The following is a 16141-nucleotide window of genomic DNA, read 5'->3' on the forward strand; positions in this document are numbered from 1 at the left end:
TTAAAATATTTATTTAAAAATGACAAACCAATTACATGTTAACATAAATAAGATCTTTTTATGACTATATCAATATTCTTTTTAAAAAATAGTGAGAAGGTTAGCATTATTTTTAATTTTACTATCTCTTTAATGGCTAGCTTAATAGAAGATAATTAGATTTTCATTGTTGTTATGTTTGAAGTATGTGAAGAAAACTTAGCTTCATAAAGGTATATAGCTGGAAAAGGGAGATGTGTTTGAGTCGTGTTTTCAGATACATGTGATACTCTTCTTGATTACTATACCAAAATTTGTCAAGTGGTAGTTATTTAGAGATTCTTACTCATTGTTAGGTGAGACCAGACAACAACCAAAGGTTGGAAAATGTGTTGTCTGCAAAACTCTAGTAACCCCATTGAACTCTGTAATTTTTTCTATTGTGTTTCTATGTTCTGGACACTGTTCTAAGCACTTCGCATATATTAGCTCATTTAATCCTCATAATAACTCAGTGAGAAAGGTGCTAATATTAACTTCATTTTGAGGTTACTGAAGCAACTGAGTAAACTGAGGCATAAAAATGGAAATGAGGAAACTGATGCACAGAGATTCTCTGAAGTGAATTTGCCATTTTAGTTTTCAGCTCTGTTGTTTTACAAGATAGTAAATTCAAAGTAAAATAACCCTAATAACATGGACAAGTAATAGAATTGCAAAGTTATTGATAATCTTATGACATATTGAACATTCTAATTATAAATTGGTAAATTACCAAGGGAGATCACACAGTCCTCCGTTAGTAGGCCAAAATCACTTATTATTCCCTTAGTATGCCTCCAGTTATATTGTCATTAATGATCTATGTTTAACTTGTTTCTAATATAATTTTTTCTGAATATGACTTCTAAGAACCACATTAATTCAGCTTCTGAATATAATTTTTAGCAAATCAATACATGTTTGCATGCACTTTCCCTTATGTTACTATAAAAATACCATTAAACTAATTTTGAGAATCTGTATTTTGGATCCTAGTAGAAATACAGCTAAAACAACACTTAACAGCTTTTCAGGATTACAGAAATTCAAGAACATGGGAGTGACAGTTTTGGCTCTTGCAACACAAATTTTTAGAGGAGTTGGCAGGTATAGCTTAACAGGACACATGATTCCTTCTGATGGTACAGGAAAGTGGGCAACGGGCAGTAAGAGAAGCAGCAGCTTCAAGAACAAATTTTACTGCCATGAATTTTTAATGGTACTTTCTGGGAGCTTTCCAGGATACATTCAGCTGAGAAACCTATGATCAGTAGTGAGTATGCTTTCCCAGGGTCATAGGTGCAGTATCTGTGTGATATTTTGGAAACCTATCTGTTATGGTATGAGTAAAGAATAAGAAAAAATTGGATGGAATAGCACAGCTGAGATTTATTTGTCAAATCTTCCCTCTGGTAGACAAAATAAGCATCACTTAATAATATTAAAGCACTCCAAAGAAAGTTTTGGGGAACAAGTTTATTTCCATGTCTGAAATATAACAAGATCCATATATTAATACTGGAAAGTATGACTCAGGCAACAAAGAGATCAGGTGGGTTCTGCTAATATGTCATTACAGCTCAGCATACCATAAATATTCCTATAGATTCAATGCCTATCCTTCTTTTTACAAACCGTCTTCATTCAGAACATTTATTTTTTTTAAATAAAGCTGAGTACTTGGCATGGGTCTCCCTATAGATCAATGTGTTATTTCTTTGCATTCCTCCATAGACATGTAAGTAAACTGACACGTAAAAGGGGAAAAAAGCAATTGCATGGCATAAGCTTCAGTTTGACAACTGGAAATTCCAATCTGACTGCCAGGAAGAAAGACAATGGGCAAGACACTAATTCACTAGTCCCAAGTGATGGCATTATGTTTTGTTTCGCTTTGGTTTTGGTTTCATCACTTGCACACAACAGAGCAGTAGGAGAAAGACATGGAGTTAAAGAGATGATGGATGGGAAGGGCACAGAAGAGAGAAGATGTAGTAATAAATAGTTATAACTAGCATTTGTATAGAATTTTACAATTTACAATATGTCTTCTGTATTTTATTTCATATAACCCCAACTAAAAAAGAAAAAAAAAGTCCTGTGGAGGGATCTTCAGGGCATATTTAGTTCTCTTTTTTATTTCCAGTTTTTTAAATTATTATTATCACTGTGAAATATTTCAAACATACGAAAGCTTCTTAAGAATAATTTAACAAATACTCTGGGTATTTTTCTACATAAAGGAGAAAGTTGAATGAAAAGAATTATTATATAAAACTAAGGCAGTTGTGAGCTTCCCTGGTGGCGCAGTGGTTGAGAGTCCACCTGCCAATACAGGGGACACAGGTTCGTGCCCCGGTCCGGGAAGATCCCACATGCCGTGGAGTGGCTGGGCCCGTGAGCCATGGTCGCTGAGCCTGCACGTCCAGAGCCTGTGCTCCGCAACGGGAGAGGCCACAACAGTGAGAGGCCCGCGTACCGCAAAAAAAAATTAAGGCAGTTGTAACTATGCTATTGTACATGGGGTAGAAGAAAGATGATCTATGATAATGATTTGGACAAGGATACGTTTAAATTTGCTAAATTTCTTTCATTTAACTACTTATATAGTTCAACAGCTCAGAATATAAAATATCAATTCCACATTCTTATCTGCCAGCATTAGTTGCTTATTAATACTGTCATTTTAATAATAAGTTCTAAGCTATTTAAAATAGTTCAATATCTGTATTTAGGACAGAATCAATTGTCATCGCTATTAGAATTTAGAAAAGATACCAATAGAAGGGCAAAGTCACAGATAGATTAGAAGGCCATGAATTTATCTTTTGGGAAAGAAATTATTTAATACATGTCAGTTGGTGCCTATGTTCTATTTCTAACGATGCCTACATGAAAAGGCATGGCTCTAGCCTTGAGAATTTAGTCATACCAATTAATACAGTTTTACACAATAATTATCTTTAGTTGAAACTGCTTTATAGCATAGAATTATAAAGTTCCTTTACAAGTAATGCTAATTAACTGAAAGTGTAATAGCCATCTGCCTTGAGGAATAAGCAAGTATATTCTTTTTGCAACTTTCCCTAAAACATAAAAATTATTCTCTACTTTTGATACTTAGTATATCACAATATGCCCCATAGATTTATTTATCATAAATTCTTACTATCTTTTGTGTTCCCCACACAGTACAGTGCCTGGAATATTGTAGGTTCTTAATAAATGTAATTTTTATTAAATTGAATTTGTAAATTTTTCTGGAGACTGCCATCATTTTCCCTACTAAGCCGTTGAGTTTCAGTTTCTTTTCACATAGCTTGCAGCTAAGACACTGATGCCTTCCACATGAGTTTGACATAAAGTACTTTCACTTATGTGTGGCTAATTTCAGGTGCAAAGATACTCAGTTATTTGAAAGAGAATTCCTAAGGACAGGTAGGAGGAGATAATCCTGCTCAAGAATGCAAGAATGTTACCACTTTTTTGTTGGGCTAATTTCTAGAGAAGACACCTGGTGAACAGAAACGTCAAGCTCTTCATAATTTTTTTTTCTTCAAAGTCAGAACTACAAAGAAAACATTGGACTTTTCCACCATTTGAAAATATGGCAGTCCTATTTCTAGGGGAATTAAATAAATGATGGACTGATGCATACAGAGGAAAATGAATAGATCGTATTTTCAAAAAAATTTAAAGAATTTTTTCCTAAGGAATCTGCACTTTACATTGATAATTTTAACTAATATCAATAGAATATTAGCTAAGAATATTTTTCGTAACATATCCTGTCTCAGGGCAAAGTTGGTAATGTGAAATGTGGTTTAATATTTAAGCTGCTCTCTGTTCTACACCTCAAAGCACATTTTCTGTTTAGAATAGAAGAGATAAATCAAAATTTTTCTAAATTGATTTAATAATACTCTGTGGTAGTAGTAAAAATAGCAAGAAAAGTAGAAATTTTATTTTGGCAGTATGGGTACACTTTGCTTTTTGGAATACATGTGTCCTTGAAAAAGTCTAAGTTAAATCATTTTAAATGCACCTCTGGAGTTCCCTCTTAAATTTTACTCTGTAAATAATTTTATAGATGAGGAATCAGTTAACTATATAAGTGAATGTTCATTTAGATAGATGTTTGGTAGTCTTTAATTTATGTATTAAACTTTATTTTGTTTAAATAATGGAGTGTAGAAAGTCCGGGTCTTTAAAAGGAATACTTCCAAAAGATAACATGGAAAAAGGGGGTCATGGCAAAGTCCCTCTGGTTAGGGACTAAACTTATTTTTTGATGGAAACTACCAAGAATTTACACACACTATAGATGAGAGTAAAAAGAATGTTTTCAGAAAGAAACCACTTACCGTGTGATTTGCAGCCATGTTTCTTATGAGACCAGGAAAACTGTAATCAGTGTAGCAAAATCTTTGTGGATGACAAAGGCAATTGCAAGGATAAACAGCAGCCTCCGATGACCAGCAAAGACCATTCAAAGGTAGGAATTTTTAAAATTATGTGACAAGTTATCTATCCTTTTGTTTATTTAGTGAAAGGAGACATTTTCTCTGGCTTTTAGGGGATAATTACAGAATTAATTTAGCACATTCCATCCCCTTTCTTCTGGTCTAAAGGTAATCTTCCGAGTAGACGTCCTTACTAGAAAGAACGTTCCTTGATAAGATGAATGAGTTTTTTCATTCTGTTGGCATTTAGATTTGTTTTTTTATTTTAAATTGCTAACAAATTGCCTTGGTAAAATTAATCCCGTATTAACAATTAGTCTGAGTAGAATAAGCTAGTTATTTTGAAACCCATTCATCTAAATTTCATCTATATATAAATTTATATAACAGAAAGTGAAAGCTTCCTCTTCTCCCACAATTATTATTCCCCTGAAAATAATCATGTCCAAGGGTTTGGTGTATATCTTTACATTTTTTTCTTTCTCTTTCTCTCTCAGCGAATACATGCACACTCACATTTATTCGTTCATTCATTTAAAAAATATTTATTGATGTCCTATAATGAGCCAAATATTGTTTTAGGGGGTGTGGATACAGCAGTGACTAGTCCCTGCCCTTATGGGACTTTACATTTTTTATTATAAAGAGCTAATAATAAATAAGATATTCTGCCATAGCCAGATGTCCTTCCAGGCAGCAGTACATCATAAGCACTTTTCCGCATCAGCGCTTAGAGCCCCACTATACTCCTTTTTTATTTTCTTTTTCCATTTATAGTCTTGAAGTAGTCTATGCTCACCATCTATACATTTTCACTTTCCAATCATGTCTCAACTTACAAAAGTCTGGGCTTCTTCCCACACCGTTCTACTAAAATATTGTTTATCAGTTCCCATGTGCTTGTTGTGAAATCCAGTTGACACTGTTCAGTTCTCACCTTCTTTGGCTCCTTCACAGTATGGGATACAGGCCACTCTGTATAACTCCCCTCCACTGCTCTAGTTCACACAATAGCTGTTTCATCTCAGACTCTTTCGCTGGTGCTCCTTGCTTTTCTTCTAGATGATGGTATTATTTCCTTGGCCCTCAGTCTCCATTCTGTCTGTAGATAGTGTCATGTGCTCCCGTGAATTCACATACCACCTATATGCTAAGTAGTCTCAGATCTTTATGTTATGTCATCCTGTACACCTCCTGATGGGTATCTCACAGGTGCCTCCAGCTTAATGCAGAGCAGGATTCATTGTCTTCCCACTCATCCCTTTTCCTCTTCCTGAATTTCTTAGTGCAAGAAGCCTCCTTTTACTCAGCCACCCAGACCAGACATTCTGGCCTCATTCTCAACATTTCTCTGTCCCATGCTCTTCACCTACAGTCTGTAACCCTATTAAATGTCCCTCTTTATAATCTCTAATCCCCTTCTCTCATCCTTACTGTCACCCATCTCAGTTTTGACAATCAACATTTATCTCTTAGATTAGGGCAAATCCCCTTGCCTAAGTCCTGTTCCATTCCAATGCATTCTTCACACTACAGCCAGAGTGCTTTCTCTAATGCAAAACTTATTATGTTATTCTTTTTTCAAAAGCATTTCTGTGGCTTCCTGTGAGCTCTACATTAAGTACAAAAACCTTAGTACAGCTGTAGGCTGTAATACAGCTCTCTGTAATTTGGCACCTACTTGTCTATATACTCTCATCTCTCGTCAAGATATGTCTGAATCTGTGTTCTGAACTGTTGATCCACAGAGGGCCAAACTCTCTCTCCCTTTCTGTATTTGAACATTCCACTCCTTACTGAAATGCTCTTTGCCTTCCTTTCAGCCCTTTACCTGGATGGCTCCTCCTCCCTCAAGAATCATCTCTGATTCGTGTTCCCCTGTGACTTTGCTTTTGTCCATGTTGTTGCAAGTGTTTGAAATGTCTGTCCTTTTCCCAGATTCACCCAGATACTCCTGTGAATGCATTCACATCTAACATGGTCCCTTCTGAGAGCATTTCCTAATCCTGCTATGAGCACTCAGAGAAGGCTGTGGTTGTCTTTGCTGTAGCATTTATTCCTGTCGTGATAATCCTCTGATTGTCGTCTGCATCTCACATAGACTGAGTTCCTTGAGAGCAGAACCCATCTTATTCAACTTTGTGACCCCCCCAAAGCTAGCAGTGTCTGACTCGTGGTGGATGAAAGAGTGTTAAATAAGTAATTCATTCTAAACTATGCCTAGTTTGCATCTCATAAATGAGTGGATATTTGTTCATGAGATGAAAAACTTGGCATAGACTTGGTATGACAACCCTCCACAACCTCCACCTCCCACCAGAATATATAAGTACTAAATAATGAAATTAAGGCCTACAAATAGAATTATAGTCTTTGAGATAAAAAAAAGTCTTTGGAAGAAAGTAATAAAGGAACTCCTTTCAGCATATGGAAAATAAGTTATATATTTCTAACTTATAAATATCTGTATGACATTTGATTCGTAAACTATAGTCAGTTATACCTGTTTCCTTCCCTTCAAACTATCAGTTTCTACTGCACTATTGGCTGCTTTTGTACCCTGTAACCATCCTGGATTTTAGAGCCTGAATGAAACTATTAGGATTCATTTTTTATCCTTGTAAGTGTTTGTACTTACAGGGATACATTAAATATGTGATTGGATTAAAATAATAATATTGTATTAGATATTATTAGAAAAAGGAGAATTCAAAAACTACCGCCACTGCCAGCACTCAGTAATATAAATTAATATTTTAAAAGATTACAAAACTCTTCACATGTTCTAATGCCAAGCTGAAAGGCTCACTTAGCTTTTTTCTTGTAAGTTGGCCAGAAAGTGAGAATGATAGCTATTGTTTTAAGCAGATTTGGCATCAACTCTAGTTTTACTGTTGTTCATATGGAATTTTCTTCACATGGTAGCCAGATGGAGACCAAAAAAATCCACTAAATTTCAAAATTAGTTTATTTTTTAGCAAACATGATTACAGTATGTATTCAGAATGCATTATGTGAAAAACCTATTTTTTAATCTAACTTTACATTATCAAAGAAAGAAGTTAAATATATGTTGATGCATTGTGGAAACCTGTTTATCAAATACTTGTACATAAATATTATAAACTTGGTTTTGTAAAGCTGCTCTGAGGTCGTATGGAGTTCTTTATGGAAACACCAAGCTATAGTCCTTGACACATGAATTTTTATAGAAGGAACCTTAGAGGTCATTTAGTACTTCTTTTCCAATTCAGGTATATCTTTTACAGAATCTTTGGTAGATGATCATCTAACCTATTTTTTTGTGGTCTTTGTTTCTTTTCTTTTTTAGAATTTTTTTTTTTTTTTTTTTTTTGCATTGAATTGAAATCTGCCTCCTTGTAATGTTACCCATTAGTCCCAATTATATACTTTGGAATAAAACAGAGACCAGCTGGTCCATCTGCTATTCACCGAATGATGAAAGCCACAAATCTATAAGTCATTATTTTCTTCCCTTTCCTCTCTCATTATCCTCCCTCCCCTCATTGAAATTGTCCTATCAGTTCTAAGTCCAAAGTATACATTTGATCCATCCACTTACTTCCATTTTTACTGCCACTAGATGGTAGTCCAAGCCACCATCATCTTTGACCCAAACTACTTTAATAGCCTTAAAAAAAAAACCTCTGTGCTTCGATTTTCATCTCCCTACAATCTCCTTCCTATACCAACGATCTACAAATTGTAGTCCTGACACCCTAGGACAACACAAGATGATTCATTAGAATGTAAGAAGAGATACCAGAAGTTCTATTTATATTTATTTTTATCTCATCTGTCTTAATTTCTATTTTTGTATGTTTCTATAATGTTTATAAATTAGTACAGTGTATATATTTTAGCTCTTATTTTTCTTTTTTGCTTTTTATTAAATTCATAGTCTGATAGATCCAACTTCCCACATCTATTTACATAGTCTTATATAACTAACATGTAAAGAGTTGATTTTTTTAAATAACATGTAGTGCCTTTCGTTTAACCCATTTAGATTTTCTTACACATTTTTTTAAAATTTTGAAACTATCTTATACCTACAGAAAAAATTCAAATACAGCACAAAAAACATTTTTTCCTGAACCATTTGAGAGTTAGTTGCCAACCTGATGCCCCATCATCTCCAATACTTTAGTGTGTATGTCCTACAAAGATATTTTCCTACATTAGCCACAAAAGAACTATCAAAAACAGGAGAACATTATTATTCCTATTTAGTCCTCAAAGTATGTCCTTTATTGTAACCATTCCAATTCAGAATCACGTTATTACATTTATTCATGTCTCCTTAGTCTCTTTCAAATTGGAAGAGTTCCTCAGTCCTTCTTTGACTTATATAACCTTGATACTTCTGAAGATTTTAGGTCAGTTATTTTGTAGAATGTCCCTCAGTTTAGTTTTGCCTGATATTTACTGAGAATTAGATTCAGATTGTGTACCTTAGGGTGGAACACTGTAGAAACAATGCTATATTCTCATTGCATCCTATCTGGTGGCACATGATATCGATTTATCCTGATTACTGATGATGTTAACTTTGATCACTTGATTAATATGGTGTTTATCAAGCACTTCCAGTGTGTGGTTACTCTTTTCCATATATATAATTAATAAGTGTTTTGTGGGGAGGTACTTTGAGACTCTATCAATATCCCATTGCATACCAAACTTTTCCCATTTACTTATTTACTTATATTAGTATGGACTCAGGGTCTCCTATTTTATTCAGCGGGTGTAATTTATTACTGTTTATTTTGATGCTTGCCTTGTCCCAGATTTGGCCAGTTAAGAGCCCCTTAATTCAGGTTTCTACGTCTTTTTGACATATTCCCTTTCAGTCTTTAAGCCCTTCTTTAACTTTCTATGTACATTTTATCATCTGTTTCAACAACATTTCGGGTCATTTAGATTACTTTGAATCTTCATTATGCCGCTTTTCACTATTCCTCTTACATAATAAGCATGTCTTCTATATCTTTATTCAATTCGTGGATAATAATAATCAATGAGTTGAAGCCAAAGAAAGGGCCCAGTTGTGCTGCTCCAGAAACTTCTTTCCAGATCGGGGATTCTCAACCAGTTAATCAGTTAATATTAATTAATATACTATTTTTTAGTTTATTTTGAAGAATTATCTGATTAGTCTTCCAGCTAGTTGCTGCTGCCAAGTCAAGGTCACTGACAAGCCAAAAACTCTATCAAGATTTTCCCTAGAGCCCAACCATCTCCTTCCTGAAAGAAAAAATTTTTTTAGCATTTTTAGCATGCTGCTCTTCATGACTGACAGCACCATCTCCGTCTGATCCCAGGGTTCAGAGAACTCTTAGCTTCATGTCACCCTCATTGCCAGTAGGATCTTTACTTACAACCCACTTTGTAATATAACAGCTCTGGGGGCAGGGGGAGAAACAGAACAAAACAAAAACTTAATTCTTAGCACATGTTATAAACTCAGTAATATAACTTAACTACGGAAATGAATAAATACTGAAGATTAATGCAAATAAATTAACCCAAACTTTACATGGGTCTAACTGTTCAGTTAGCTGTGAGTGTACAATGTGAGTCTCCAAAGCCAAAAATCTGGATTCCAGTATAGAACCCAAGACTTACAGCTGTAAAACTTGGGAAAGCCACTAAATTACTCTGAGTTTCAGTGTCCTTTTATTGTTGTTGTTAGATGGAACTAATAAATGGAGCCCTCCTGCCTGCTCCACACTGTTGTAGAAGCCAGAGAATATCATGTAAATGAAAAGTTTCTGTATGCAATTAACTGGTATGAAAGTGTAAGATTATCATTCTTATCACAAATATATAGTGCTGTCATACAGTTGATTTTCTGTTATTTTATAAGAAAAGAATCATGGGCAGCCTTTTCAAATGCCTATCATTTTCCTAAGCTATTCTCCTAATTCTGATCCTTTTTTAAAAAAGAAAATGAAGCTAACTTGGCAGGACTTTTCTTTTGATCCTACCTAATTTGTGTGTTTGTTTGTTTAATGCTCACAAATTATCTACTTAAAAAGTTCTCAAAATTTGGGGAGGTCAGCATAAGCCTCACTATTTGGTTTATAAATTCTTCCTATCTTTAATTAGAAAGTTAGAACAGATTCACTTCTCAAGACTGACGTGGCATCTTTCCTCTGCTCCTTGATTTTTCAAGAAGTAGTGGAATTAACTCTTTAAGAGACTAGAGAAAGCATCAGGCTTAGCCCTTGTTGTTCAGGAACATGTTTCACAGCCTGGGGGCAGGTTGGGGAGTTGGGGGACATCTCTATGTCTCTATCTTCCATCTATAAAATGAACGTAAAGAATCCTACTTCTCACTGTTGTAATGAGGACTAAATGCAATAATGCATGTGAAATAAGGCCTATAAATGATAAAACTTTAAAGAAATGTGTTAGTAACATATGATTCAGAACTCTGGGATAATAATAATAAAAGCTATCATTTACTGAATGTACTCTCCTTACCAGACTCTGTGCTCTCTTTTGATGCTACAACAACCCAATATGTATTATTATCCCTATTTTACAAATGAGGAAGCTGAGGATCAGAGGGGATAAGTACTGCCCAAAGTCACACAGCTAATTCGCAGTCGAGCAAATTCAAACCCAGTTATGTCTGGCCCCAAAACCTATACCCTTAACCCTTGCCTCCAGTTTTACCTCATACTCCCTCCTATTTGGCCCTACAGGGTTGAACTCATTTAAGCAGGAGCTGCCCTGAAAAGCTCTCTTCTGTTAGGAACTGCTGCCAACCTTTATACTGTTGATGCTAAATTTTGCAATATGAAAACCATTCTATTCTGGAGAAGACAGAAACCACATAGTTGATTAATAGCGCTGAACTCTCTTATTTATCTGCTAACACTGTACCATCTTCTGAAAGCAGCAGCCCTCTTCTTTCGTACTCTTTTTGTATGAACATTTTCTCTATTTTACAATTTCAAAAGCCTCAATTCCCTTTGCCTTTAATACTAGGTGCAAAAATGCCCAATTTAATTAGAAAGACTTTAGTTGGTTACCTGTTCAATTACTTGAATAGATTTCTGGCCAAGTACATTTTCTGCATAAGGTAATTAGTTAGTAACCCATGCCCACAAATCCTCCCTCAAATTCTTACATCATACAGATTTCTCCTTTTTAAATATCCTCAATGTTTATATTGATAGGTGTTACCAATTTGTCATGTGCTTATACAAAACTTAGTGGTTTCAGAAGTGAATGATCCTGAACTGAATCAATAATTATCAAGAGCAATAATACTTTATGAATTTAGTGCTAAATAATACATATGAAAAGCTTATTTCTTTGACAATTTATTACTTAAATTACCACAAGTGTGTTAATTGTGAACTTTGACAGCTAAATGATCAGCTGTGTAGACAGGACCCATATGAATGCTGCCTTGTGTTAGTGACCGGACATCCCTACAACTTCTATGAAACCATCAGCCTGTTACTGCTGTTGACACTTTGAAAGAACTCTCAGTTGCATTATACTATCATTTGAACATTTGAAAATAAATTGAACTATTCACCAAAGACATGTGTGATACGTTGACCTTTCAGGTTCAATCGATTTGGAAAAAAAAATTCTTTTTGATCTCAATATTACTCTTTGTAATTTGATTCCAAGAATATTTTTACTTTTACACTAACACTCTCTAAAAACTTCATTTTCTCAGAATCTCTATAGTTCCTATTTAAAAAGTCTTTTTAAACTTATGTAATAACTATAGATATTAATCACTTTTAAAATGGCATGAACTAATGGGTACATCTTGACCCAATTGAAAATTCATACCATTCTCTGGAAAAAAGTCCCTTGGCAAAATATCCTTGGGAAGAGAACAATACCAGAAACTAACAACTGCTTAATTTTAATGTATAGAAAGAGTTACCTTGTTTTCTTAGACTACATTGTAAGTGAATATAATTTTCTTAAAAAGGAGACACTGTGGGAAACATATGAAAGGATTCATTTCCTGCTGTTTTTGGAAAAATGTAATTCTTCTGTAGCATTAGCTAAAAGATTTACCTAAAATGGCTTTTCAACAATAGTGTATTGTGAGTCAGAAATATTTTCTTTCTCGTTACAGAGATTTAACAGGTTTTGACAATCAAACAGGAGATTTTTGTATAATTTTTGCATGAATGTTTAGTTCTTCCTACTCGGCTGGAAATTATTTCAGAAAATGATTTAGGAACTAATGTGAGGTCCTTAGACCAAAACCGACAACAACAATAACAACAGCATGTTACCAAAGCAAACTTGAGTCCACTCACCTGTGCGCAGTGCCCAGTAAAGCCAGTCTACTGCCACCAGGTTGTGGTGAAGGAAAGTGCAGCATTTATTGCAGTCCCCAAGCAAGGAGTCTAGGCAGCTAGTGCTCAAAAGACCCTGAAATGGCTTTCAGGGAAAGGTTTTTAAAGACACAGTGAGGGAGACGGTTATGGGGTGTGTGATCAGCTCATAGACATTCTTCTGATTGGTTGGTGGTGAGGTAACCAGGAGTCAACATCTTCAACCTTCTGGTTCCAACCAGCCTGGAGTCTATGTGCTTGTGGGCAGCATTCAGTTAACTTCTCCCACCTGGTGGGGGTTTCAGAATCGACAAAATAGTTCAAAGATATGGCTCAGAATATTATCTCTAGCCCTTGAGGAGGAACTAAAGGTCCTTGACTTTGTTTAATGGCTAAACTATTACTATTTTGTCTTGCTTGACTGTTTTCCTTTCTTTCTACATTTTCTCACTTCTCTGATTAAATTTATTCTTTGGAACTTGGGGAAGGCCTCGGAGGCTAAAGTTTTTCTGAGAACAAGAAGCAGGCAGAGGACATGGCATGGTGGGAGGGGGCTGGGAGGTGGGGTCTATCCTGAGAAGGCTCCACAGGATCCTGCTGGGTTACAAACACTCTGAAATTTATATACTTTCCTTTCTCATGTTAGTTTGTTATGTCATGTAATTAATTAAAAGATTAAAGTTTATTCAGATTAATTCTGTTATAAGAACTTTAAAAAGATTTTGAGATAGGTGGTGAAACCTTAGTTTCAAAAGTACTGATTTAAATGCATTTCAAATGTTAAACATGTAGCTAATTAGGGTAGGACTTTTGAGCAACAGTAGAATACTGAATTGGTCATATTTTATTTGGGGTACATTTCTCTTCATAGAAACATTGTTTAATTTAAGAATCATTGTTTTATGTGGAATCTATCTTTTATCCTGCACTGACACAATTTTTACTCTTTTGTCAAGGTATCAGATACATACCGGACTTCAGCATTCTATCATAAGACCTACACAGCCCAACTGCTTACCTCTGGACAATGCAACCCTACCTCAGAAGCTGAAAGAGGTTGGATATTCAACACATATGGTTGGAAAATGGCATTTGGGTTTTTATAGAAAAGAATGTATGCCCACCAAGAGAGGATTTGATACCTTTTTTGGTTCCCTCTTGGGAAGTGGCGATTACTATACACACTACAAATGTGACAGTCCCGGGATGTGTGGCTATGACTTGTACGAAAATGACAATGCTGCCTGGGACTACGACAATGGCATATACTCCACACAGATGTACACTCAGAGAGTGCAGCAAATCTTAGCTTCTCATGACCCCAGAAAGCCTCTATTTTTATATATTGCCTACCAAGCTGTGCACTCTCCACTGCAAGCCCCTGGCAGGTATTTTGAACACTACAGGTCCATTATCAACATAAATAGGCGCAGGTATGCTGCCATGCTTTCCTGCTTAGACGAAGCAATCAACAATGTGACCCTGGCTCTAAAGACATATGGTTTCTATAACAACAGCATTATCATATACTCTTCAGATAACGGCGGCCAGCCCACAGCAGGAGGAAGTAACTGGCCCCTCAGAGGTAGCAAAGGAACCTACTGGGAAGGGGGGATCCGGGCTGTTGGCTTCGTGCACAGTCCACTTCTGAAAAACAAGGGAACGGTGTGTAAGGAGCTTGTGCACATCACTGACTGGTACCCCACTCTGATTTCACTGGCTGAAGGACAAATTGATGAGGACATTCAACTGGATGGCTATGACATCTGGGAGACCATAAGTGAAGGCCTTCGTTCTCCCCGAATAGATATTTTGCACAACATCGACCCCATTTATACCAAGGCGAAAAATGGCTCCTGGGCGGCAGGCTATGGGATCTGGAACACTGCCATCCAGTCGGCCATCAGAGTGCAGCACTGGAAACTGCTCACAGGGAACCCCGGGTACAGTGACTGGGTGCCCCCTCAGTCGTTCAGCAACCTAGGGCCGAACCGGTGGCACAACGAACGGATTACGTTGTCAACTGGCAAAAGTGTATGGCTGTTCAACATCACAGCCGACCCCTACGAGAGAGTGGACCTTTCTAACAGGTATCCCGGAGTTGTGAAGCAGCTCCTCCGGAGGCTCTCACAGTTCAACAAGACCGCGGTGCCTGTCAGATACCCCCCCAAAGACCCCAGAAGTAACCCTCGGCTCAATGGAGGAGTCTGGGGACCATGGTATAAAGAGGAAAACAAGAAACAGAAGTTACGCAAAAATAAGACTGAGAAGAAGCAGAAGAAAAGTAAGACAAAGAAGAAACAGCAGAAAGTGGGTTCGTTTACAAATTGCCGATTGGGTGTTCCTCGTGGATAGGTACAAATTTTTTCCTGTCTGGTTAAACTTAAATCAGTACTTAGTCTTTCACCAGTTTTCTAGGTGAACCAGCATGTTTTTGGCTCAGTAGGATTCCTGCCATCAGCCTCGCTGTTTTCGTGTTGTGCTACTCCAGAGACTTCTGCCACCTGGAAAACTTGTGCTCAGTGCCAAAGGTGCTACTCTTGGAAGCCATGCTTAGAGCAGAAAGGAGATGTTTGTTTCTCTTGGTCGTTTATAAAAGGTGGTCAGTGACGAGTCCAGCTGTTGTGCTTCAGTCAATTGACCAAACACTATGCTTTAAATTATAACATTGGACTGTAACCTGCAATTGATGGACATGCTACTTTGATGGAAGTTACAGAGCAGCATGATTAAAAACCACCTTTGATGAAGTGTAGTCAAAGGTTGCATCACCTCAAAGGCCTTGAAGAACATATTTTTCTTAGAGAATTTTTGTATATCTATCATAGGGCACTTGGGTTTTTTTAATTAATTCTATTTCATATATCATTTCCTTTCCTGTGAAAATAAGCTGTTTTTCTCACATGTGAACAGCTTGCACCTCACTTTATCATGCATAAGGGAATGGCAAATAAGAAAGTTTGAGCACACTGCCAAAACGTGAATGTAACAATTTTCTAAACACTTTAATAGAATGATGTTTCAGAATAAAGTACATAATTTATTTTTACAGAAAAAATATTAATTATTTTGTTTTCATAAATAGTTATACAAATGCCTTTTAATTATTTTATTTTTATTTTCTACATACCATTAGAAGAATTTTATTTCATATTATCAAGATTATCAAGCACTGTAATACTATAAATTAATAGTGTGTGAATTTATAGAATATAAAAAGAAAAAAATGATAATCATCATTGTTCAACCATTATTTTGAATGTAATAAGATGAATATATTCCTTACAAATTACTTGGAAATTCAGCGTTTGT

The 16141-nt window shown here is 35.9% G+C and overlaps 1 protein-coding gene across 2 annotated transcripts in view; it reads left to right on the forward strand.

Moving 5' to 3' along the window:
- Positions 1-15796, forward strand: part of ARSJ (arylsulfatase family member J) — a 64602-nt gene extending 48806 nt beyond the window's left edge. The window contains exons 1-3 of one of the 2 annotated variants that reach the window (XM_060298739.2): positions 11059-11099; positions 13318-13326; positions 13786-15796. In XM_060298739.2, coding sequence (XP_060154722.1) covers positions 11059-11099; positions 13318-13326; positions 13786-15184 — 1449 coding nt within the window. In that variant the 3' untranslated portion in view covers positions 15185-15796. Of the gene's footprint in view, positions 1-11058; positions 11100-13317; positions 13327-13785 lie in introns of those variants that run through there. The other variant, XM_030863989.3, reaches the window with a different exon arrangement.
- The last annotated feature ends 345 nt before the right edge of the window (positions 15797-16141 follow it).

This window comes from Globicephala melas, chromosome 5, assembly GCF_963455315.2.
Source record: "Globicephala melas chromosome 5, mGloMel1.2, whole genome shotgun sequence".
Lineage (NCBI taxonomy): Eukaryota > Metazoa > Chordata > Mammalia > Artiodactyla > Delphinidae > Globicephala > Globicephala melas.